This window comes from Carcharodon carcharias, chromosome 3 (assembly GCF_017639515.1).
Source record: "Carcharodon carcharias isolate sCarCar2 chromosome 3, sCarCar2.pri, whole genome shotgun sequence".
NCBI lineage: Eukaryota > Metazoa > Chordata > Chondrichthyes > Lamniformes > Lamnidae > Carcharodon > Carcharodon carcharias.
Window position 1 is genome coordinate 126537921 of NC_054469.1, and position 25011 is coordinate 126562931.

At 44.4% G+C, this 25011-nt stretch overlaps 1 protein-coding gene across 2 annotated transcripts in view; it reads right to left on the minus strand.

The window, feature by feature from the left end:
• Positions 1 to 25011, minus strand: part of agmo (alkylglycerol monooxygenase) — a 487986-nt gene that overhangs the window by 113559 nt on the left and 349416 nt on the right. For both annotated transcript variants that reach the window (XM_041183159.1, XM_041183160.1), the window contains exons 10-12: positions 17024 to 17140; positions 14669 to 14751; positions 13047 to 13140 (exon numbers count right to left, since the gene is read on the minus strand). In XM_041183159.1, coding sequence (XP_041039093.1) covers positions 13047 to 13140; positions 14669 to 14751; positions 17024 to 17140 — 294 coding nt within the window. The remainder of the gene's footprint in view (positions 1 to 13046; positions 13141 to 14668; positions 14752 to 17023; positions 17141 to 25011) is intronic.

Consider the following 25011-nt stretch of genomic DNA (forward strand, 5'->3'; position numbering starts at 1 on the left):
TGTAATGTCGTGGCAAGACAGCTCAAAGTTCAAAAGCAAAATACTGTGGATTCTGGAAAACCAAAATAAAAAACAGAAACACTGGAAATATTGGTTGTGATGAAAGGCCTACGATTTAAAACATCGGGCTGAATTTTTGCCACGGAGCGAGGCGGGAGAAAAGAGCTGTGTCTGCTTTTGTGTTAGAAACCCGCCTCCTTTGTAAGCTCAATTAAAGTTAAGATTTTCATGGGGAAATGAACCTTTAATTGGTATGGAGGTGGGTTTTCTGTTCAATTAGAGCTAGTGTGGGTGGGAACGGAGACGGGTCAAATGAAGTGTGGGATTCATTTAGACTCCACACACCAGCCTTCACTGAAAACTGCTGGTTGTCCAGAGGGAGAAATCTGCTGATTGTATGAAACCTTCTACTGCACCAGAGGTAAGTGAGAGGTCACAGGGGAGCCAGGGCAGGGCAGTACCTCACTTCAGCAATGGCAACTTGGACTTTATTTGAATAGAGACAATGTGCAGGGGCACGGGGAAAAGGCAGGGCAATGGCACTAGGTCATAATACTCATTTGGAGAGCCGGTGCTGAAGTGATGTGCCAAATGGCCTCCTTCTGTACTGTTAAAATTCTGTGATTCTGTGATCTAATGTTGAAGGCCATGAGGAGGGAAGGGAGGTCCTTTTCCCAGACAGTGAAGGAGGAGGCCACTGCATTGTGCAGCAGGGGTACCTCTCTATTCAGCATCATCTCCCCTGCCTCCTCTTTCTCCTCCTCTCTCACTTCCTGCTCCTGCTCATCCTCACAATGAGCTGTACCCTTATAGAGTGTCACCATCCTCATGGTCCACACACCTCTGTTGGGCCATATTATAGAGAAGCAATGAGGCTACCAAAATGACCAAGACCCTTGAAAGACGATATTGGAGGGCAACACCTGACTGGTCCAGACACCAAAATTGCATCTTGAGAAGCCAATGGCCTGCTCAATGGTTGTCCTACTGAACAGGTGTTCATTGCATCGTCACTGCACCTCAGTCTGAGGCTCCCCTACAGTGGTCTGTCAGGGGAATCCGGACCTCACACTGGAGCTGAAGCTAAAGCTATGTCTCTCTGTGACCCTTAAGATGGAGCTGTTTGGCAGTTTCAAAAAAGCTTGCATGCTTGCATCTCATTATGTCTGAAGAGACCCAGCAATCCTCTTGTGGGCTGCAGGGACCAAATTCAAAGAGAACTATACAAAGGCCATCTGCATTTCAGAGCCCAGACTGGCCAACTAGTCTGTACCTCTGCTAGATCGAAGAGTCCTGCAACCTTCTTTTCACTTCTTAATGGCTGGGTCACTTAACCATTTCGGAAACCCAGGTGAGGAATATAGGTTCTTTGATAAAGGATGGTGTGGAGAGATGGGAGTCATGTGACATGAACCCCTAGCTGGGGGAACCAGTTATACTGCCTTGCTGCAGTGCAAACTCAGTCCGCCATTTTTACCATCTACAAGCAACAATAACAGAACACAGAAAAGGGGCTCTGTCCAGGTTTGAATGTCTGTAACCTCTGCCACACTGTTCTACTGGAACTTCTGTACCATTGCCTACAAGACTGATCCATCTCCATATGTCTACCTCATCGTGGGAGTCAACTCTACTAGAAAAGTGAACCATACAGAATCACTTTTCAACCTGCTGACCTCTATGAAGGAATACACTCTTGGACTTTTACTTTGGATTCTGGACTCACATGAAACAATAATTATTTTCTCTGTGGTCTTTGCCCTATAAATCTCTCTTTCTCTACAGGCAGAATTTTCCTGTTGGCAACAGGGTCGGGCCCCACACGTCCGCACATAAAATGACGCACAGTGGCATCGGGTGAGCGCCCCTACATCACTGAGTGCCATCGTGACATTTCATTGGGTGGGCACGCAATGATGTCCGATGCACGCCCGCCATTAATTAATGGGCCACTTACAGCCCTTGACTCACCAATCGATGCCGATTTTTCTGCGCCCGTGCAATCTATGAGTCAGCGCATGGGCGCAATGGGCAGGGCACATTCGTGTAAACCTCATCCACGGGCAGGATAAGAGGGCTCACTGGGGTTGCGGGTGTGCTCTGTCAAGTATTTATTTTTCGACGTTATTGAAACTTGCCTGTGTGATCTGCATTACTTAAAATGCATTGCAGCTGCTTTGTCTGGGAATGGGAGCTGAACTGTCTATTGGAGGCAGCTCCTCTGAGAAGGAAGGGAGGGCCAGAGCGGGAGGAGGCTAGGAGTGCACATTCAGCCTCCAGTGGAGCCACCTTTGGGAGGACAGGCACAGGCACAAGGGGCGCTGGGCCAAGAGGAAGTCCAAGGTGGAGGGGACCGCAGAAGACGCCACTATCCTGCTGCCAGGGTATACGGCGGCAAAGCAGTTACCTCAATATATCTGAGGTGCAGTGCCAAAGGAGACTCCGTGTCTCAAGGGAGACTGTCAACTATATCTGTCAGATGATTGGACCTGAAATCTCCACTAGCTGTGTGGGTGGACATCCCATGCCAGTAGCTCTGAAGGTCACAGCTGCCCTCAACTTCTATGCCTCTGGCCCTTTCCAGGGCTTGGTGGGTGACCTTTATGGTGTCTCCCAATCAGATGTCCACAATTGTGTCAAGCAAGTTACAGACGCTCTGATTAGGCATGCATTGACCTTCACCCACTTCTGTTGGAACCAGGTAAGCCAGATACAGCAAACCAGAGGCCTCCTCCGCATCCAGAGTGCTATAGACTGTACACATGTGGCCATCAAGGCTCCCGCAGGTGAGCCCGGTGCCTTCATCAACAGGAAGAGCTTCCACTCCATGAATGTGCAGATAATGTGTGATCACAGGATGCAGATTCTACAAGTCTGTGCAAGGCAACCAGGCAGCTCCCATGACGCCTACATCCTCAGGCACTCCAAGCAACGTGACTCTTCAGTGCTCCAGTTCGGCTGGATGGATGGTTGCTGGGTGACAAGGGCTATCCCCTCAGAAGGTGCCTCGTGACACCACTCCGCCATCCAAGAACAGAGGCTGAGCAGCGATACAGTAGGAACCACACCTCCACAAGGGCTGTGGTGGAGAGAACCATCCATCTTCTCAAGATGCGCTTCCGATGCCTGGACCACTCAGGAGGCGCACTCCAGTACCCCCCAGATCGAGTGTCGCTGATAGTGGATGCATGCTGCGCTCCCCACAATCTTGCGCTGGAAAGGGGAGACGCAGTGGATGATGAAGATGTGGACGCAGTGGCTGCAGCTGCACAAGATGAGTCCAGCAGTGAGCCCGAGGATGAGCACACACAGGAAAATGCTGAGGGGGTAGATGCTGACCCAGGCATACTCCAGGGAGGCAGGGACACCTGGGAGGCTTTAATCCAATGAAGCTTCAGCTAGCAAACCACAAATGGACCACCAGGACAAGCCTGGGCTGTAGGCTCCATACTTGACACCTAAGTGCAAAATCTGCCAGGTTAGGAACAGTAACTAAGGGCCTTGTTAATAAAGCTGAATGTCCAACAAAGCATTCCTAACATTTTTGGAAACCATTCACATGCAGAAGAAAAGAGGCACCCTCAGCCATGAATTGAATATGTCAAGCAAACAAACTTATGCCAAAAAAAAGACAATAGTGTTACAAATCAGAACAAATCATAAGGATCTCATCTCGGGCCAACAGAAAAGCACCAGTGAACACTTGGTGTGCCTAAGGTACCTTATTTTTTCATTTACGGCTCCAGTGCCTTGGTGCTGCCCCATCTCTGGGAGTGGCATCTGAGACAGCCTACAGACTCTGCTGTCCGGTTGGCCTTGATGACCTTGGCGGTTGTTCTCTGGCCCATGGAGCCTGTGCTGGCCCCTCCTGGAAGGGAGCTGCCAGTTCCACAGCTGGCATCTCCCAAGTCATCGCAGCCTCACTGGATGATACGGTTACTGGGAGAGAGGTGGAGGAGCTTCCGTCCTCATCCAGAGCATCCTGAGAGGAGCCCGCAGAGAGGACAGGCAGCTGCTGCGCCAAAGTGAGGTCGCTTTGGACCTCCCTGCTCACTGTGGATGGATAAGCACCGAGCTGGGAAACTTGATGCTCAGACCATCTCCCACACTGGCAATGACCAGCTGAGGTCAATGCCGGTGTGAGGGTTTGCTGGTCAGAGCGCATTCCCAGGCACCCCTGATGGGTCTCCTGGAGGACCCTCTACACGAGAGTCGCCATTTTCTCCATGGAGGACACATGGCGCTAGGACATGTGGCTCATTGCTTCGGTGAGTGTCCGTGTAGACTCCTCCACCACGGACACCAAGCCAAGCATAACCTCATGTATCTCCCCCAGATGCTCTTTCACACCCAGTCGCCTTTCCTGCATCTGCTGTGTTGCGGGCGACTCCAGAGACACATCATCAGGCACCAACTGAGCATGTGCCTGGTCCCCTGAAGTCCTGCTGGTGCCGTGGGCACTCTCTGTCTCTGCCAACTCCTCCAGCGACTTTGAAGTGCCATCACCACTGTGCCCCGGGACACTAGCCGATGTTCTAATTCCCACCGAGTTGTTAGTATCTGCGCTGGTGCCTGCCTGGCAGAGATGGTGTGTCGCTGGAGAGACTTCAGGCCCCTCAGGTGTGAGAGGGGGCATCTGCTGCTCCTCCTCCCGGCCCTGCTCCAATGATGCTGAAAGGAAGAACACGGACAGTTAATGTGGAGACAATGTCAAAGTGCATCCCTGTCCCCTGGATCATTAGGCGCTCCTCCTTCCATAAGCAATGGTCAAGCCATGTTGCAAAATTAAATCGATTAACATTCAGCACTGTTATGGCTGTTGGGATAACAATGCTGACCTCACTGTTGGGCATAAATATCTGGCCGTGGTACTCCAGCCACACTGACACCAGTGGATCTGGATGTATGATGCCTCTCCAGATCCAAGACCTTGTGCTCAACCGGCTAAAAATGGCGATCTGCACCTGGCCGCCGCCTGTCCTCGCACACTCTGTCACGTTATGAGCATTCTTCTCCTGAAAATGAGAGATGAGCATCAATTAGTGCAAATTGCACATGGACTCTGTTCACGCACGGCCCACCCCAACCAGAGTGGGACATATGAGGGCTTCAATGCCTCCTCACCCCGCTACTGCCAAACACTCACACAAAGATAAAAACAAAAAAACTGCGGATGCTGGAAATCCAAAACAAAAACAGAATTACCTGGAAAAACTCAGCAGGTCTGGCAGCATCGGCGGAGAAGAAAAGAGTTGACGTTTCGAGTCCTCATGACCCTTCGACAGAACTTGAGCCTGGACTCGAACTGGGTTCAAACACAACACCTAGGTGCAGCCTCTCCAGGTTGCCCCAAAACCAGTCATGTGGGACGCAGTGTAACACATGTTGTGGGCGCAAAATGCATCTCCTCATCACCCTGAGTTGGGTGCAGCGGGGGTGGGTGGGGGTACAGCGGAGGGGGTTGGGGGGGAGGGGGGGTTGGTTAGCTGACTTGCTGGGTTACATGACCAATGCCTACATGGTACTCACCTTTCCAGAGCGCAACAAGTCATTGAGGCGCTTGCGACACTGGCTTCAGGTGCACCGCACCACGTGGCGGGAGCTCACCACCACCACCATCTCCTCCCAGACACATTTCTTCATGTGGAGGGGCCTCTTCCTCCCATCCTGGGGAACCAGCACCTCCTGCTGTGCTGCCACCTCCTCGAGGAGGGCAGCAAGGCAGTCATCCGAGAAACGGGGCGGGGGGGGAACCACTGGCCCCACGCCCTGCCCTCCGGCCTGGCCTGCCCCAATGGCCTACTCTCTGGACTTGCATGAACTTCATAGCCCCTCTGCACTGCCCTCCGCCCAGCCATTGCGAGAGCCTTTCCGAGGCTGCCAGGGCCTTCCTTTACACAAGCCTCCAGGCCTGCCACTGCCCACACACTCCCACTTTGCACGAGAGTCGTGAAATACGCTGGTCGGGCATTAATCGGCCCGCCTGCGTAAAACGGCAGCGCCTGCTCACTCCGCCTCCCTTGCCAACCAGAAAATTCAGCCCTATCCCTCTTTAACTGTATGAGTGCACAGGGGGCTATGTAATGACCCACCCCCTCCTGCATGATGTAAATAAACTAATTCTTTGAGTTCACCCTATATTGAGTTTGCTGTGGGGTTACTGATAGAGAATTGGATCACATCAAAACTGAAGGTTTGGAAAACATGTCACCACTTATAAAGGGGGAAGGAAATCAAAACACATTTCTGTTTACAGGTGGGTGTGAGACGAGAAATCAGGGCTGTTTAAATTAACCACCCTCCTATCCGTAACAGGTCAGTGACCATATGTCTTTAAGGGGTTTCCCTAGTCCCCTTGGATCCATCCACAGACTTGCCCCTGCTCTGCTGCCCCCATGATGTCAGGGACTGATGACCTGGTTTGATCCTGAATGGTGAGTGCTCACTCTCCCTGTCACCTTTGCAGTGCCAAAGGCACCTCCTTATTAAGTGCTGCAATCCCTTATATCCCACTGACTCTCTTATGGGGCTGGTATGATGCCGTGGGGAAGCCATGACTGGCTCCCCACTCTCCTTCCCCTTCAGCTGAACTGCAACAAAAGAACCCATGCACCCCTTTAAAAATTCCACCCTATAACAAACCCTTAACGAGCCTTTAAACGGCTTTAATTGCTCTCAAAACAGTGGAGAACAGGGTCCCATGCCATCCTGGTTAACAATACCAGTGCTGGGAATGGCATCCTGTAACTAACACATGAGCTAGTGCTGGTGCTTTCTGGGGATCCCTCTCCCTGGGCACCAATCCCAAGTTTGGGTGTTAGAGTGGTAGTTGATGGAAGCTGAAAATTCAGCCCATTAACTTTGTTTTTCCCCACAGATGCTGCCTGACCTGTTGAGTGTTTGCAGTATTTTCTGCTTTTCAACTCTGCCGAAGCCAGTGCCAAGCCTGGCTGAATAAGGAAGAGAGATGAGCGCGGGGCTAGAACCCTCACCCTCACCGCAACAGAAACAAGAAGTAGCCATACGAATAAAACTCAGAAAGGAAGGAACTGCACATCCAAGGATGTATGAATGACTGGATGAAAACAGAAAGAAAGTCTGTTTCTTGACAAGCCCAACTTCAATGCTAAAACCATCACCAGAATCCACACTTGGAACATTCAAATACTCTCCCTGTGTGGGGAGATGTCCCAGATGAGGACCTATTAAATTGACGTATTAGACATCAGCAAGATACAATGGACAGGCCAAGGACAAATCAGCAGTGAGGGCATGATGATTCAGTACTCTGAGCAAGAAGCACACCTCACCCATGGGGTTAGCCTCATGCACTACAGATGCTCGGCACACGTTAGTTGGGTGGAAGCCAGTAAATCATCACATCATCACCACCAGATATCACACAAGGCACGTCAAAGTCACTGTGCTGCAAGTTTATGCACAAACAGGATGAGAAAGATTAATTGAACCACCAATTGCAGGACACACTGGATGAGTTACCCAGCTATGATATCAAGCTACTGATCGGTGACCTCAATGCAAGCTCGATGGCAACTGGCGAGGGCTGAACAGTACAACTGTCTCCCATGGGACAGCAGGTTTGCCCAATAGAAACAGTGACCATCTGCTGGCCTCCTGCAACAGCAATGGGCTCAGCATTGGGAAAACCTTCTTCAAATACATTGACATCCACAAGAAGTCATGGGGCAGAATTTTCTCTTTGGCATGTGGGACGGGCCCTGCACACTGACATGTAAAATGATGTGCGGTGACATCGGGCATGCGTCATTCCAATCTTTATTTTGGCAGGCGTGCGCCAGAGGTGGCTGCGCACCCGCCAAACTGTCAAAGACCTGTTAAGACCATTAGGAAACTAATTAAACTCATTTTCAACACTGCCCATCCAACCTAAGGACCCGACTCTCCCTCCTCTCCCTGCTGAGCACTAACAGGCGCGTGTCACGCTGGGCAGGCCTTAATTGGCATGCCTGCATAAAATGGCAGCCTGCAGCCGATCGTGGGCAGCGATCGACTCTGCGACTGCCCACGCCTGCTCCCAACCGACCCTCCTAGATGTACACCAGAGTGGCAGTAGAGTGGACACCAACAGGCAGAAGCAGAAGACGGGGCTGGCCAAAGAAGACCTGGTGAAGTACATTTAAGGAGGACCACGAAGAGTGGGACATCACCTGGGCTGGAACAAAAGAGACTGCGATGGACCCAGGCCAGTGGCAGAGTCTTGCTGCCCATTGCCCTGTATGGGACTGAGGAACGTAAGGTGGAATTTTCCATGCCCGCTGGCGTCGGACAGCATGGTAGGCGTGAGCAGATAATATGCTGAAAAGTCCAAAAATTGGTTTCATGCCATCGTGAAACAAATTTGCAACCGTCCGCTCCGCCCATCAGTGACGGGCTGTGATTCCCACTGCCGCACATCAGGAACTTCATTGCAATACATCTACATAGCAGTATAAGCCCAGCTCGCCAGAATCATTCCCCCACGCTTGATCATCCGATCAATTGTGCAATCACACCGACGTGTTTCGCAACTGAACATAAACAAACTGCACCTGGAGAGCTGACTTCACTCAGGACTGAGGTCAGTTTGCCTACCTTGCTTCAGGCAGCACTCATGGTCATCAGCGCCAGGCTTCACAGGCAGCACCACATCACTTTTAGAGGAGCTCATGAGCAAGTCTCTACCTACCAGACCAGCCAGAAGGTGGGGAAGCCTTTACAACAGCTGCAGAGCTAGGGCTTGCTTGGGGGAGGGGGAGAAGTGGCCTCAGGCGAGGGAATAGGCTGCAGGACTAGGGCATTATTGGGGGAGGGGGGTATCCCAGGGTGAGTGTGGAGACACATGTTGATCTATGCAAGTGGCCTCAAGAGGGTGAGGGCTGAGGAGACAGTCTCCAGAGGAGATGAGGCCAGATGGAGATGTGAGGGTGTGTGTGAGAGAGTGTTCCTTGAGCTGGCAGTGAGTGAGATGCTAGTGAATGTGAGTGTGTGAGTTTAGAGTGATGAGGTGGTTGCCTTACCCTGGCAGCACAGATGAAATCATTCATCCTCTTTCTGTACTGGATGGCCAACCTCTTCTGTGCAGTGTTGGCACTGACCACCTCTGCCACTGCCTCCCAAGATGGAGTGGTGAGACTGATGGGCCTCCTGTAGCCAGAGCAGGGGTAGAGGATATCATAGCGGGCACTAATGGTGTCCAGAAGTGATCCCAGGTTTGTGTCATAGATTGAAGGGGCTGCAATCTTCTTGCCTTTCAGGGCCATGTCTTTTGTGCAGCAGTCCTGGGCTGGAAGTACTGAGAGGTGTACACGCTGCTGCACTTTAAATATAGCGGCCAGCATGAGAGAGCGGCGAGGTGACGGCGTGGCAGGCGAAAGGGAGCCTACCTGCCATTGAAATGGAAATTCCTGGGAATGCATGATTAATGAGGCAGGACTGGGATGATAAAGCATGAAAAGCCGCCATTGTGACCGACAGGTAAAATGTTCTTAATCCCACCCGCTACCGCACTTCGTGCAAATCTGGGACGATTCTACCCTAAGTCTTAGTAGGTGTGCTTTTCTTCAAAGTTCAAGTCATTTTCACAACTGTGGTAGTTGACACAGTTAGCAGCCAAGGTCACCAATAGTCACTTACTGTTTAAGCAATCACACGAAGCACATATATTTCCAAAGCAGTGGGAATTTTTAAAAAAGCTTAGATAATTCATTACAGTTCTGCTGCTATAATAATTTTCAGCTGCTTTAATTCTGCTTTTCAATGTAAAATTAATGATCTGAGGGAATATTTAAAAATGTAAGTGCACAGAGTGGCCTGGCAAAGATGAGGTATGAATGGCTAGGTTATGTAATAAGACCATAATTTAGTCTGGGGAAATTCATTACCTCACTAGCCACAAAACACAAATTCTTAAATCATTTATGGAAATGCAATGAAATCCTTGAGTTAAATGAATGTCTTGTTACTAACTCACTATCCATCATTTTTAAATATTGTAGGCTAGAAATTCATTATGGTCCATTTTCAGGTGCTGGAGTCATGGCTCATGACCTGCTGATGTGCTCTGCTGTTAGGCAGGCAGAATGCAAGCTTGATGCTGTCGCCTCACTTACTTGATTGTATGGTTGATCTGAGCAGGACCTCCGCTACTGGCTGCTTGAGTGCTCAGCAGGGGCTGAGCAGTGTGCGTTGATCTCGTACTCGTATCGTACAGCCAGTCCACTCCTCTCAAAAGCAATCTGAACTTCTTCAAGGGAAATTGCACTCAATGGAAGGAACCTGCGACTGACTGCCTGGACTGACACTGGCTATATGTAGGAACTGCACAAATGGAGGAAGAGAGAGGGATCCTCAGCTGTCGAGCTGGAAGCCTTAATGGCAGAGGTGGACAGGAGGAGAGAAGTCATGTTTACAAGGTGAAGCCAGACGGCCCTCAGGACCACCCTCCAAAAGGAATGGGAGCAGATGGAAAGGGAGGTCAATGCAAGGAATCCTTTTTCAAATTTATGCTTTCATGGGGTATGGGTGTTGCTGGCAAGGCCAGCATTTCTTGCCCATCGCTAATTGCCTTTGAGCCAAGTGGCTTGCCAGACAATTTCAGAGGACAGTTAAGTGTCAACTACATTACTGTGGGTCTGGAGTCACTGTAGGCCAGGTCAGTAAAGATGGCAGATTGCCTTCCCTAAAGGACATTAGTGAACCAGGTGGGCTTTTACAACAATCGACAATGGTTTCATGGTCACCATTACTAAGACTAACTTTAAAATTCCAGATAATTAATTGAAATTAAATTTCACCAGCTGCAGTAGTGGGATGTCCCCAGAACATTAGCCTGAGCCTCTGGACTACTAGTCCAAAGACATTACCAGTGTGCCACTATTTCCCCATCTGGCTCCAAGTAACGGGCAGCAGTGCCACAAGAGGTTTAATTACCTCATGCAGATAGTGAGTGCATCTTCAAAGGATTTCATATCCACCACATGACCCAATTCTCACTCTACTCAATGCACCACACCCACATCACTTGCTCATCACCAGTCCCTGGCACTGAGGACTCATGTCTAACATCCACATTCTCCACTTTACCCTCACAAACATTCCAGTGATGCCAATCTCACGTCAGCTTTTGCTGCTTCCACAGAGCTTCAGCTTTTCAGCTGTGGCAGTTACATCACCCAAACACAATGCAGCATGACTGACATTTTGCCCTCTCTTATACAAGATAAGATAACCCATAACAGAGCAGAACAAGTGAGGGACAAGGCCACCTGCTGAGCCTGTGGAGGAAATGGTGCTCTGCATCATGGGGGCTGGCTACAACGGAGCCCCTGGTTTCTGACATCACTGAAAATGTTGAGGGCGGTGCTATGTTCATGACTTATTTCCCTTCCTGACTCTCAGCTTATCCTCATCTTGCTCACTGGCGTGGGCAAATGGCTGATGGACCTCTTGCTTTCCATTCTACCTCTCCTCCCTCCCCTCAATCTTTTCCTTCTGATTTTCTGCTTGCAGACACCCAAGAATTGCTGCCTGCCCAGCCAAAGCAGCCAGGGGAAAGAAAGAGAAAACCACAGTACTTATAAAGAATTCCTGTCACTTGATCAGCTGCCTCCTTTAATTTAGCAAAATGAGGTATTTCAAACAAGTATATTACTTTGACCAATACGAACATCTCTTGTAATTCAAACCCATATTTCTGGACACTGAACCAGAGCAGTTTTCAGCCAAGAAACAGGCCACTTAGTGCATCATGTTGTGTCAGTTTTGAATATGCTCACCCTCTCCCTATAGCCTTCTATCTTATTGTTTCAAATATTCATTCAATATTCCTTTAAATGACCATTTCACATCACAAAATATTTCAACACACATGAAAAGTAACTTCTCCTAAATTCTCTTCTGTCTTACTGACAATTTTAAATGGATGAATGGCTCCCTGCCCTTGGCATACCACACAGATGAAATGGAGGTAGAAACTGGGATGCACTGCACTCATTTCTTTGAGCATAAAATATGTACATTAATAAATTTAGCAGTTGGGCAATCTGCATCCAATCTCCATCTGTATTTGAGCCACTGCAAAATTCATTGAGCCTGTTTAGTTAAGGCGTCCTGGGCAGCAACCCAAAACAGGCATTGGACTGCTCACCAATATTTCATATGACAATGCTATTGTCATGAAGCAATTGTGACAGATTTCGGTACAACTGAAAGGAAAATCTTTGGCTTTTCTTTAAACTCAAGAATGATTAAGACCTGAACTTGCTGCCAAATGGCTCCAGTCATCTGGGCTGCCCTATGATGATAAAGTCAGATAATTTCCTTAATTGACTTGAGCTCCCCCCTCAGCTAACAAGCCTTCCATTTGAGTTTATTCTTCTACATTTCCCTACCTTGCCCCGAATCATTGTGTCTATTACCAACAGAAGCACGTCATTTACAACAAAACTGGCCACCTTTCCACTGTTTAAGACAATCCTGCCTCCCCATTTCTCTCATAAATCCTTGCACGCTCAGTGCCCTGCAGAAGTAATCACCTCCAGGAATGCAGTGAGTACATCGTTGACCTTTACAGTTGCAGCACTGTTTGATTATGAATTTTCCTCCTCCTCCTCAGATGCAGACTACCAATGAATAATATTAACAGCACCAAGAGTCTATCATGAATATGGATTGAGCTTACACTGAGGAAAATTGGGCTCATGCTTGATGAAGTTAGAATGACATGCACAATTGCAGTTCTGGTGCAATTTCAGTGCTATGCCAGTTACCGAGAAAAATCCAATCCTTCATCTTTTGCAATCTCCTGGAGAAACACCACTGCAACTTTTCCATTGCTTTTATATTCTTTCCACAATGACATATCGAAAAGTATAATACTCTATTCAGCAAATATCTGTATGGAATAATTTCAGCAGTAGTGCAACTTTAATCATAAATACTATTACTGGCATTTTACAAATTTTGCTACAAATACATTTTAACTTTTCTATTACTGTGCTCAGTTAAATGAAAAAAAAAACACTTACATCAATCACCAGTTTTAAAGGACCAGTCAAGGAACCCAGTTCAAGAAAAAGGAAAACACAGCATCGGATGGTTTCCAAAAGAGCCACGCTTGATCTGTTGACATTGGAAGAAATACAGTTAATGATTAGTGAACATTAACAAACCTAAACTGCAAAAATAAGCAGAAACATGCAATTCTACTCATAACAGAGCATAATGTAGGTGTAAAAATGATCTAACGTCATAAATAGGAAAATATGCAAAGCATGTGAGACTGAAAAAACAATGGAAGACTGAAGTAATGGGGGCAATTTCTAATGATGGGTCTAAGTCATTTCCAAGAGGTTAAAAACTAATACAATCACAACTAAAAGGTCAAGTGTAATTGAATTTACTGCTAGGGCCTGAGGTGATTTTTGTTATTCATATCACAAGGTGCAAACTCAGACAGTCTATGAAGGACATTAGTTACATGAGAGAAAATTATGTAAGTCCATTTGAAAGGGATGGAAAATTAAAGAAGCACATCACAATAAGTCATTATGACTTCAGAAAACCTATGGCCTGTCTAAAATGGGATCTCAACCCATTAGCTATCTTTCCACAGATTTAATGGGAAGGGAATTGAGAATTGACAACAAAAAGAGAAAGGGAACCCATGTGCAGAGATAAGTCTGCAGGTCACACTGAACAGCACAGCAACACATTTTATGGTTGATGAAATCAAAGAGATGATTGCAAGGGTAACACCCTATGCCACTCCATGCTGTCACCCCCTTGGGTCAGCATACCATCAGGAGATTCAGCCAAGTTGCATGTTACAACTGACTGGCACTATCCTTGCAACTGCCAACCCAGTTGTGGGTGAGGACACAGTTCTCCACTTGCCCTTTTTGTTGAAGCAGATTCTGAGAACACAGGTCGATGTAACATGTCTTGTAAGAATGGCTGGTGGCATCTTGGCAGATACAGTACACCAGGCAGTATTGGCTCTCGATCATCCTGGTATGCCTTCTTTCATGCTGTATTGCATGACAAATGGCATGCAGGATATGATAATGGTTATTCAGGAATTCATATATGTCTTTAGGAAGAGGACACTTCACTGGCAGAGCAAAAATATGAGCTGATTTCACATCTACATGAATTATGTAGATATTAGTTAAAGAGCATGGACCAACTCTTGGGTATCCTGCCTTTCTGAGATCCATTTATGATTCTTTCTCTTCCTCAGGTGTAAGCCTTGGCTCAATGTTACCACTCTTGCCTTTGAGTCAGAAGATCATGGGTTAAAGGCTACACTCCAGAGATTTGAATAGATAATCTAGGCTGACTCATCAATGCAGTACTTTAATGAAGCACCCACCTGCTTCGTATTAAGCTTGCACCCCAAACCCCAGATTCAACCAAGAACTTGTGCAGGGCTGAAAATAGATAGAAATCAATCAGAACAGATTTCTACCCAATTTAGTGCAAAGTTACAACCCTCTGCACCTGCTTTCAAAGTGCAACAGAGATTAAAAAAAAATCAACTCCAATCTGTTGGAAATGAGGAATGAAGTGATTAACAGAAAGAAAACGATGAATAAATAGGGAAAAAGGAGAACCAATTGTTTTGGTAACATTTAAAAAAAAATCTTGCCTGTTCTCCATCATCAATCCAACAGAAGTCAGCGTCAGCATTATATACCCAATTCCTAAGAGGATTGTGATTTCTGATAGAGCCTGTTTAATCAAGCAAAAAACAAATTATTTTGCAAAAGGAAACTTACTGTGAACAACTGAGGTTGAAACTATTGGATTAAAAGATTTAAACATATTTAGAAACAAAGTTGATCCAAACTCCAAGGCAATTTAGCAGATGCAGAGTATGTTTCAGGTCATAACAGCATGTCATCCATTTAGGACATTTAAGCTAAATTATAACATTATTTCATTTGGCAATCCTACCCATTAAGTATGCAAATGAATGCAACATTTTGATTTTATGTTCTTTTCTAGCGGAAAGTAGAACCATTTCAATTCATTTGCATTATGCTTCAAGAAACTGAATGTTGCACAACGAACTGTGAAGAAGCTAAACTAAATATCTTTATTTGGCAATATAGGAGCAGTAACATGCACACCAAAGGAATAGAAAAGAAAGGATTTACATTAATATTGCATGTTGCCATATCCTCAGAGAATTCCAAAACAATCTACAACCAATTACTCTGATTTTATCTAGACGAATGCAACACCAAATTATGCAGAGCAATGTCCCACAAGACCAATTGAGAAGAATGACCAAACATGATTATTGCTGAAAAGAGAGACCTGTTGCTGGAGCTTTCATCTTTCACTCATCAGGACACACGCACGAATGCCAAATTTCAAAAGATCATAACAATTCACATTACAGAGAAAAGGGTGCTGATCGGTGGGCAAGTGGACTCTAATTGGTCAAGGCATTGCCATGACAAAGCAACTGGGAATTATAGGTTTCCCAAGCTCCTGAATAATTCAGAAAAGGCGCAAGGCTTGAACATATTTCTTTTGTTGCTGATGCAATGCCAGTGCATAGGGTGCACATGCCATGACTGGCTGGATTAAACAGCATATTCCTACGGTTGTTTATAATAGGCAGTGTACAGACTGTGCTCAGCCAGCCCATACTTGCAAATTGTCTACTGTTTGATGTGATTCCCTGATTGTGCAGTACTTGCTGAACAATCCTGAATGCGCTAATAGCTACACTAACAACCAATTTAAAATAATCAGTCGAGCTTGTAATGTGGCTCATGTACACTTGCTAGAAGCAACATTCATTCATAGGTAGGGATCCTTTCTCCGGGGTAACTGCCTAGGTGAGAGAGAGTAATGGTGTTAGGATCTAAAGCATTGAAGCTAGAGGTAAGGGTGTATTTGAGCAGATGAGCAGCTGCAGAAACATTGTAGCTGTCAGAGAGGAAAAGACTAGGCAGTTGGGACTTTGAAAGTGAAGTTGTAAATTAGTTGGGGGAGATTATTTCTCAGGAGAGAAAACAGTAGGAAAGGGAAGTGGGTGGAGGGTGATACAGGGAAATGATCAGAATTGCCTCATCTATGACAAATACGATGGAAGTAGCAAGGCAATGTGAAATGTCAAAATCCAGGGATGACCATGAATATGTGGAATTTAGATGGAAAGTGAGATTAAGGCAGAAAAGGAGGGTAGTGATTTCAGGGAGAGACAGCATTATGAATTTAGTCAACCAGACCTGCTTTTACATAATTGATGGAGCCAATTTTCCTGGACCCACACTGATGTTGGAAAGCTGTAACATGCCAAAGAATACCTCTTGCCTATGCAGGCTGAGCTACTGGTCCATTAACATGGGGCTTGGTGTTTAATAAAGCCCAGTTAACCCCCTCAGTACTGGACCCCAGTCTGAGAAATAGAGTCAGTAAGAAAAGCAGGCTTGCTAGTTGGCTTCAGCACCTTGGGCTGCTGTTTGGAAGAAATAAGCTCACTTTTGGATCTGTCTCCTGCTTGCTGTCACGATTCTCACCCTGAGGAGGATCTCACCACCAATGTCTTGAATTCCTCTACATTTGGATATCCCATGGACGTTATAATAGTATGCAAAGTTGGGGGGCTGAGAACTTCCTATTGCTCTATTAATGTTGGGCCTACAGCTATGAAAGGCATGGGCCCAGCTGGTTCATCTACTTGAAAAAAATTCCAGAAATCCGAGGACTACATAACAGAGGCAGTCACCCAAGATCACAGGTCTTCATCTAAGTCCTCCTGATCTTTCCATTCAGAGGATGTGCATTTCCAGACAGTAAAGGTTTGGAGCATCAGCCCCTTAATCTTTGAAAGTCAGCTCTGCAGCCATTTTCAGAACTATTTCCAAATACCAGTCATGACAACCTATGTTTTGTTTCAAGTTGACTCTAATTGTGACTTGATCTAGAGTTTTGTGTTTCTTATAGTGAACAAAACACATTATTACGTTAAAGCACAAATACTTACTGACTTATTGGCAAATATGTGCATGTAAACACCCAGAATGAAGGTAAAGTGCAGCATTGCATATAATTGAAGCCAAGCAGGGATTTGGGGATTATGTGGCATCTCCTTCCCATTAATCTGAAAAAAATGAAACAATTTTAATTAATAAAGTGCTATGTATATTGTACTTCTAGATTTCACTCCCTAGCCAATTCACTTGACTCCATGTGACATTCGGAAATTGTTATATACATTGAATACAGCAAAGTTTAAGTCACATCAACATCTCAGCTGTGATGCTTTATACCAGAATTAGGCAGCTCTGATGGAAGATCAACCCTGTTCCTCTCTCCACAGATACTACATGACCTGTTGACTATTTCCATTATTTTTAATTTCAGTCTTCGAACATCTGCAGTATTTAACTTTACTACCATAATTAGCCAAACTGTTTCAGTACAGATATGGCATCCATCTGCCAATGTAATAGATGTCCCAAACTGGTCCCATTCACAAAAAGAAAATCAAATTCACCTGAGACAATTACAGTCCTATCAATCTCCTCTCAATCATCAGCAGTAATGAATTGATCCATCAAGGGGCACCCATTCACCAAAATGACTTTCGCTCACAAGAGTTCCTCAGGGCAGTGTTCTCAGACAAATACCCGCTTCACCCTTCTTTCCAACATAATGTCTACAGTGAGACTGTTCACTGAAGATTCCAGAGTCCAAATCCAATTCAAACTTCTCCAAAAATGAAACAGCCTATCGCAGCTAGAGTACCACCGAGACAACAACCAGGCTTGGGCTGATAGGTGGCAGCTTCCATTAGGCAAGAGCAAGAAAGGATTATTTTCTAGTCATCTCCAATTAAAAAAGCCCAACCACCTTCTGCAATCCCAATGGGCATATTCATCACTGAGTCTTCCAGCATCAACATCCTGGAGTCACTATTAACCAGAAGTTTATCTGGACCCTCCCATTTCCACATCATGTGCAGAATCTTGCCCTTGCTCGGCGGGGGCGTTTGGGAAGCCCAGCGTGAAATGTGCCTGTGCAGGCGTGTAGAGGAGGGTGAACGGGGCCAGTGAGGACTTCTTGATAATTTCCTTGAGGCATAGAACTGCCTCAAGGAGATGAAGAGTGTTTTAATAAAATAATAAATACATGAAAAATGTAATAAGACATGTCCCCCTCACGTGACTCTGTCACATGAGCAGGGACATATTATTAATTAAATTTTAAATTTTTTATTTTATTTTATTTGCTTTAAGAAACCTCATCCTGCCAGTGCTTGGGCCTCAGCTATTCACAATATATATCAATGCTTTGGATGAGGGAACCAAATGTAATATTTCCAAGTTTACCGATGACACGAAACTTGGTGGGAATGTAAGCAATGAGGAGGATGCTCAGAGGCTTCAAGGTGATTTAGGCAGGTTGAGTGAGTGGGCAAATACATGGCAGATGGAGTATAACGTGGATAAGTGTGAAGTTATCCATTTCAGTAGGCAAAACAGAACGACAGAGTATTATTTAAATGGTGATAGATTGGGAAATGTGGATGTACAAAGGAACCTGAGTGTCCTTGTACACCAATCACTGAAAGCAAGCATGCAGGTGCAGCAGTTAAGAAGGCAAATGGTATGTTGGCCTTCATTGTGAAAGGACTTGGGTACAGGAGCAAGGATGTTACTACAACTGTACAGGGCCTTGGTGAGACCACACCTGGAGTACTGTGTGCAGTTTTGGTCTCCTTACCTAAGAAGGGATATATTTGCCATAGAGGGAATGCAGCAAAGGTTCACCAGACTGATCCCCGGGATGGCAGGATTGTCATATGAGGAGAGATTGGGCTGACTAGGCCTGTATTCACTGGAGTTTAGAAGAATGAGAGAGGATTTCGTTGAAACGTACAAAATTCTGTCAGGGATGGACAGACTGGATGCAGGGATGATGTTTCCTCTGGGGGGTCTAGAACAAGGGGTCACAATCTCAGGATACGGGGTAGACCATTTAGGACTGAGATGAGGAGAAGCTTCTTCACTCAGAGGGTGGTGAACCTGTGGAATTCTCTACCACAGAAGGCTGTGGATGTCAAATCACTGAGCATACTTAAGAAGGAAATAGGTAGATTTCTGGACTCTAAAGGCATCAAGGGGTATGGGGAGAGTGCGGGAAGACGGTGTCGAGATAGAGGATCAGCCATGATCATTGAATTGCAAAGCAGGCTTGAAGGGCCGAATGACCTACTCCTGCTCCTATTTTCTATGTTTCTCGTTAGCCAATCCATAAAATAACATTCACTGCAGTAGTCACTGTGGACTACTCAAACAGCACTCCTTATTTTTCTCTTCCATTGTGAATATGTCGGAATGAGGGAGAAAAAAACATTAAAATAAACTTTACATAAAGGAAGCTTTAGGATATTTTGTGCCTCCTCTATACTGTGATGTAAATATATATAACAACAATTCTGCCCAGGGTCTTCTTAGACATGACTTTCTGCAAAAACACATTCAGCCAACAGCCACTGTCTGCTGTATTTTCCAGGAATCTTTCAATCCAGTGTTTTCTCCACTTCCTTATGGAAGTCCTGTCTTATGAAATTTGGGAGTTTTCAGCACATCTAAACAATGCTGATTGAGGGCAGGGCTTCATCAGACTTGTTATACCAAATTCCTCTGATTGTACTTTTGGTACCTTTATATTGGCTCCTCTGCGGTTAGTTGTGAATGTTTTCATTAAAGCATGCTTAACCCTGGCCTATTAAATAAATGGGAGTTAGCATGTGACTATTAATTAATTATTTGTATAAGTACTTTCAACAAATCATTGCAAAATAACCCCAGACGTCTGCGGAGTTCATTCTGACAAATTTCTGATTATCAACAAAGGCATATGACTAATCTTATGACCAGATGAGGAGGGATAGACTGGTTTTCCTCTTTTCCCACTCTCTATTTGGTTATAGGAGAGGTTTTTAAATTTTAAATGAATTCTGTATTGCCAATGCAGTAAGTACTTGAGTCTTGTAAGAAATAAGTCAGACAGGTATTCTTGAGTTAAACGCATAAGGGGTTAGTTTTATTGTACTAAAGCCCACTCAGGTAAAACTATTAAAAATAAACAAATATCTCCTACTTGCTAATAATGTGCACAAACACACACCCAAACCCCAAGCATGCACAGAAGAGTGCACTATTACAGAGTATCAGATGTTAAACTTGGCCATGTAAGATGCAGATAAAAAGGTAAAGTCAATAAAGATTCACTGATTGTGCCTCAAGGCATTGGCTCTTCAGTTGAGGCCATTGGCTTAAAGTTGTGGCTGATTTTCTTTTCTCCTGAAGTCACTGTTTTAACAAATCCAACAGCTTTTAGTAGAGTCTCTGATTGCTGCACGGATATGGGCACTTTTCTCAGCAAAATAGGGTGCAGACTTAAATGAAATATCGTATAGAGAGAGAGAGAGAGAGGAGGGGGGAACCCCTGTTCCCTGTAGCAGCCTGTGTGTTCTCTGCCTAGATGCCAATTCCAGCATCCACACAAAATAGTGCATCACATGACCTCTCTCCATGTCAGTTAAATATTTCAAAGAACATAGTGGACTAGCTCATGTTTCACGTATCTTCCCTGTAGCCATTGTTTCATTGCCGAGGTGATTAATTTTTTTAAAGTTCCAGCCATTAACTTCCGAATTACCTATCCTCCATCTTGATGCGAGAAGGTGCTGTTCACACCTTCAGGGGAACCACTTTCTTTGTTGGGGTCTCCATAGACTTTGCATCTCCAAGGGATGGAACGTAACTTCACAGGTGCAAAGTAGCAGCTGCTTCAAGTCAGTGTCATTTGTTTAGCAAGAGTGTCTTTTTTTCCTCAAGCTTCAATATACATCTATATATATAAAAACAAAAAAACTGTGGATGCTGGAAATCCAAAACAAAAACAGAATTACCTGGAAAAACTCAGCAGGTCTGGCAGCATCGGCGGAGAAGAAAAGAGTTGACGTTTCGAGTCCTCATGACCCTTCGACAGTTCTGTCGAAGGGTCATGAGGACTCGAAACTTCAACTCTTTTCTTCTCCGCCGATGCTGCCAGACCTGCTGAGTTTTTCCAGGTAATTCTGTTTTTGTTTTCAATATACATCTAACCAGCTGAGGAAATTACAAATTAATATTCTGTGTAACACAGAAGTAACAGTAACTATCAAAATAAGAACAGACACTATTTTTTTACAAACATCCTGGAACCCTATAGAATATGCATTGAGTTATTAACAAAAGAAAATTTTAAACATAAAAACAAAAAACGCTGGAAAAACTCAGCAGGTCAGGTAGCATCTGCACAGAGAAACAGAGTTAATGTTTCAGGTTGAATGCCTTTCGTTTGAACTGAAGAAATGGATGAGGCCCTTAAGTGGGCACTAATTGCTCGCTTAAGGGTGTTAATTGGAAGCGGAAGGCTTGTGGGAGCCTTCCCACCCTGAACTTAATTGCGGCAAAGGCAGGAGGGTCCCAACGGCCACCTTCCTGCCTGATTAAATGTCACAGCCGCACCCCACCGCGACACCCCCCCCCCCACCCCCCACCCCCCCCACCCCACACCCCCAGCCCACCAACCCTTGCCACCAAATTCAACTTGGGGAAGGGAATTAGATTCTGCCCACAGCAACCAATTTGCATTATCTAAGATTTCACAAAAAACAAGTGAGATGAATGACCTAAACAGCTATTTTTGGTCATACAGGTTGAAGGGTGAACTTTGGGCAGAGCATGGGAGAATTCCCTGCTCTCCTTTTAAGATCTTTTACATCCCAAGAAGACGGCAGATAAATGGGCATCAATTTAATGCTCAACTGAAAGACAGGACTCTGATAATGCAGAACTTCTGTACAGAACTTAAGTGTTAGCACAATACCAGTAAATTCAATAACTTGTTTGTACAATAATAATAACAAATGTATTACATGTTTATCCTTAATAGTCACAGAACATTATTGCCAGACCTCTGTGCATATATGGTAGCCTAAGTTTATTTAAGTTGGATTGGGAGGTACATAAGCTGTGTGTTATGAATGATACAGTTGGTAAAGCTGAGTTATTTAAAAATCCCAGAGGGAAACTTTAAACAACAGTCATAGCCAATAATTTTAAGTGTTATGTTTGAGATGCAATTCTAAATTCAGGAATCAGACCACCAGTTCTCGAGGTTTTACATTAAACTAAATGAAACATTTTATTCAAAACAAAAACAGAAAATGCTGGTAAAACTCAGCAGGTCTGACAGCATCTATGGAGAGAGAAAAACAAGTTAACATTTCAAGCCCGAGTCTGAAGAAGGGTCTCCACAGATGCTGTCAGACCTGCTGAGTTGTTCCAGCATTTTCTGTTTTTGTTTCAGATTTCCAGCATCCACAGTATTTTGCTTTTGTTTATGAAACATTTTATTAATTTACACAGGTTAAAATATACAGACACATGGTTTCATTTAACTATTATCATACTTTTAACAAATTCCCAAATAATCTCCATTAAGACAACAGCAACCATAGACTTAACCAAACACCAGGCAAAGCATTTTCTCCTTACAAATGCAAAATGAGGTTCTTTTCACTTTGGTTCCTTTGGAGACAGTTGGAGGCATACAGCTGTCTTTTGATCTCACATTGCCTCTGCTACACACAAGAAAATTGTTGAAGTTATATGTACCACCGCCCATTGTAAATGTAAATTCTCATTGTATCACCAGCCTCTTCTAACAATAAAACTCCTTTCCTGGTACCAATTTTATTAGTAATATAAACATATCGCTTGGTATCTGCTAGATAGGTGTGAGTTTTCACCCCACTTCTTGAATGGTCTATTCAAAAAATGCAAATATATTCTCTCTTATATATCAAAACTAGGACACATCAAAGCACACAGACTAGCTGCCTTTAATTCATTTAAGACACAACCATAGGCTAAACCTCTATTTTAAAAGAAAAATATTTTCTAATAATATTATATAGATTAATAGCTTCATGACATCCCCCTCCTTATCAGAAAATGAATCATCATAATTTGAAAAGACGGCTCCATTTTAATAACCCATCTCACACGATCTCCTACACTTATTACACTATTAAATTACCAGATGCATGCATTAGCATAACAATATATACACACATGTCACTGGTATCAACAGAAATCACTCCAGTTCAGTGTCTAGGATTTTTTTTAAAAAATGTCCCATTTTCCTTTAAGCTTCAAAATCTTGATAACACATCTGTGAACAGATTTTTTCTTCTAGCAATATGTATAATATGTAGATTAAATGGTTGTAACAATAGACTCCATCTGAAAAGCCCTGCACTTTTGTCTCGAAATTTGTCCAAAAACATCAAAGGATTATGGTCTATATAAACAATTGTTTCCGATGAATTGTTTGCAACATAGATTTCAAAATGATGCAAGTCTCAAACTCAAAGTCTCTTTTTTGATCGTTGAATATCTTCTCTGTTGTACATACAGCTTCCGTGAAAAATACCCTATCGGTTTTTCAATTCTAGTGTCATCTTCTTTTAACAGTATAGCCTCAATGCTTATATCGCTTGCGTCAACAGTCAACTTGAATTGCTTGACGTATTTGGGTACTGCCAACAATGGTGTCATAGTTAATAGAGTTTTCAAATTATCAGATGACTTCTGATGCTCCTGTGTCCATTGAAACTTCTTGTTCTTTTTTAATAGTTCAGTCAGTAGAGCAGCCAGTTGGCTAAAATTTGGTACAAATTTCTGGTTAAACCCACTCATGCCCAGAAATCTCAAAACTGCTCATCTTGTTCTAGGCACTGGGAAATCCACGATAGCCTTGGCTTTCGCATCTCTTGGAGCAACCTTACCATGTCCAATGGTATGGCGTAGATACGTAACTTGCACTTGTGCAAATTCTTTTAGCCAAGTGCCTCACCAAATTAGCTTCTTGTAGTCGAGTAAATAATTCTTCCAGATGTTGTAAATGCTCCTCCCACGTCTGACTGAAAATGATTAGATCATCAATATAAACAGCACAATTGCTTAGACCTGCAATTACTTTGTTGCTAGTCTTTGAAATATCACAGATGCATTCTTCATACCAAATGGCATGACTTTAAATTGAGATAGTCCACTTGGCGTTACAAAAGCTAATATCTCCTTTGCTCTCTCCGACAACGGTACTTGCCAATATCCTTTTAGCAAGTCAATCTTTGTGATAAATTTTGCTTGTCTCACTTTCTCAATGCAATCCTCCAACTGTGATATGGGATATGAATCCGCTTTTGTCACTGCATTCACCTTTCGATAGTCCACGCACAGTCTTTGTGCTCCATTTGGTTTTGGTACCAGTACAACAGGCAAACTCCAGTTACTACAACTAGACTCAATTATATAATTTTGAAGGATTAAATCAATTTCTTTTTGTACTTGTGATAACTTTACTGGATTTAATCTATAAGGTTGTTGCCTTATTGAAGATGATATTCCTATACATACATCATGTAAAGCTAATTGTGTCTTCCCCAACTTATTTCCACAAATAGGTTTGTGTGACTGCAGTAGTTTTTCCAAATCACTTTTTGAATTTTTGAATTTTGACCCACCAATTTCTCATGAATCAATTTCAGTGGTCCCCTTACCTCGTGACCATAAACTAGTTCAAAAAGGCTAAAACCACTCGATGCATTAGGGGGCGTCTCTTATAGCAAATAACAAAAATGAAATTCCTGTATTCCAATCCTATGTATAATCCTGACAGTATGTTCTTATCATAGATTTTAAAGTTTGATGCCATCTTTCCAAAGCTCCTTGTGACTCCGGATGATAAGCTGTTGACTTAAACTGTTCTATTCCCAAACTGTTCATTACTTCCTTAAACAGCTGTAACATGGGGCAGAATTTTCTGTTCAGCAAGCGAGAGGCGGGGCCCATTCGCCGATACCTAAAGTGATGCAGAGTGATGTCAGGCATGCGTCCTGACGTCACC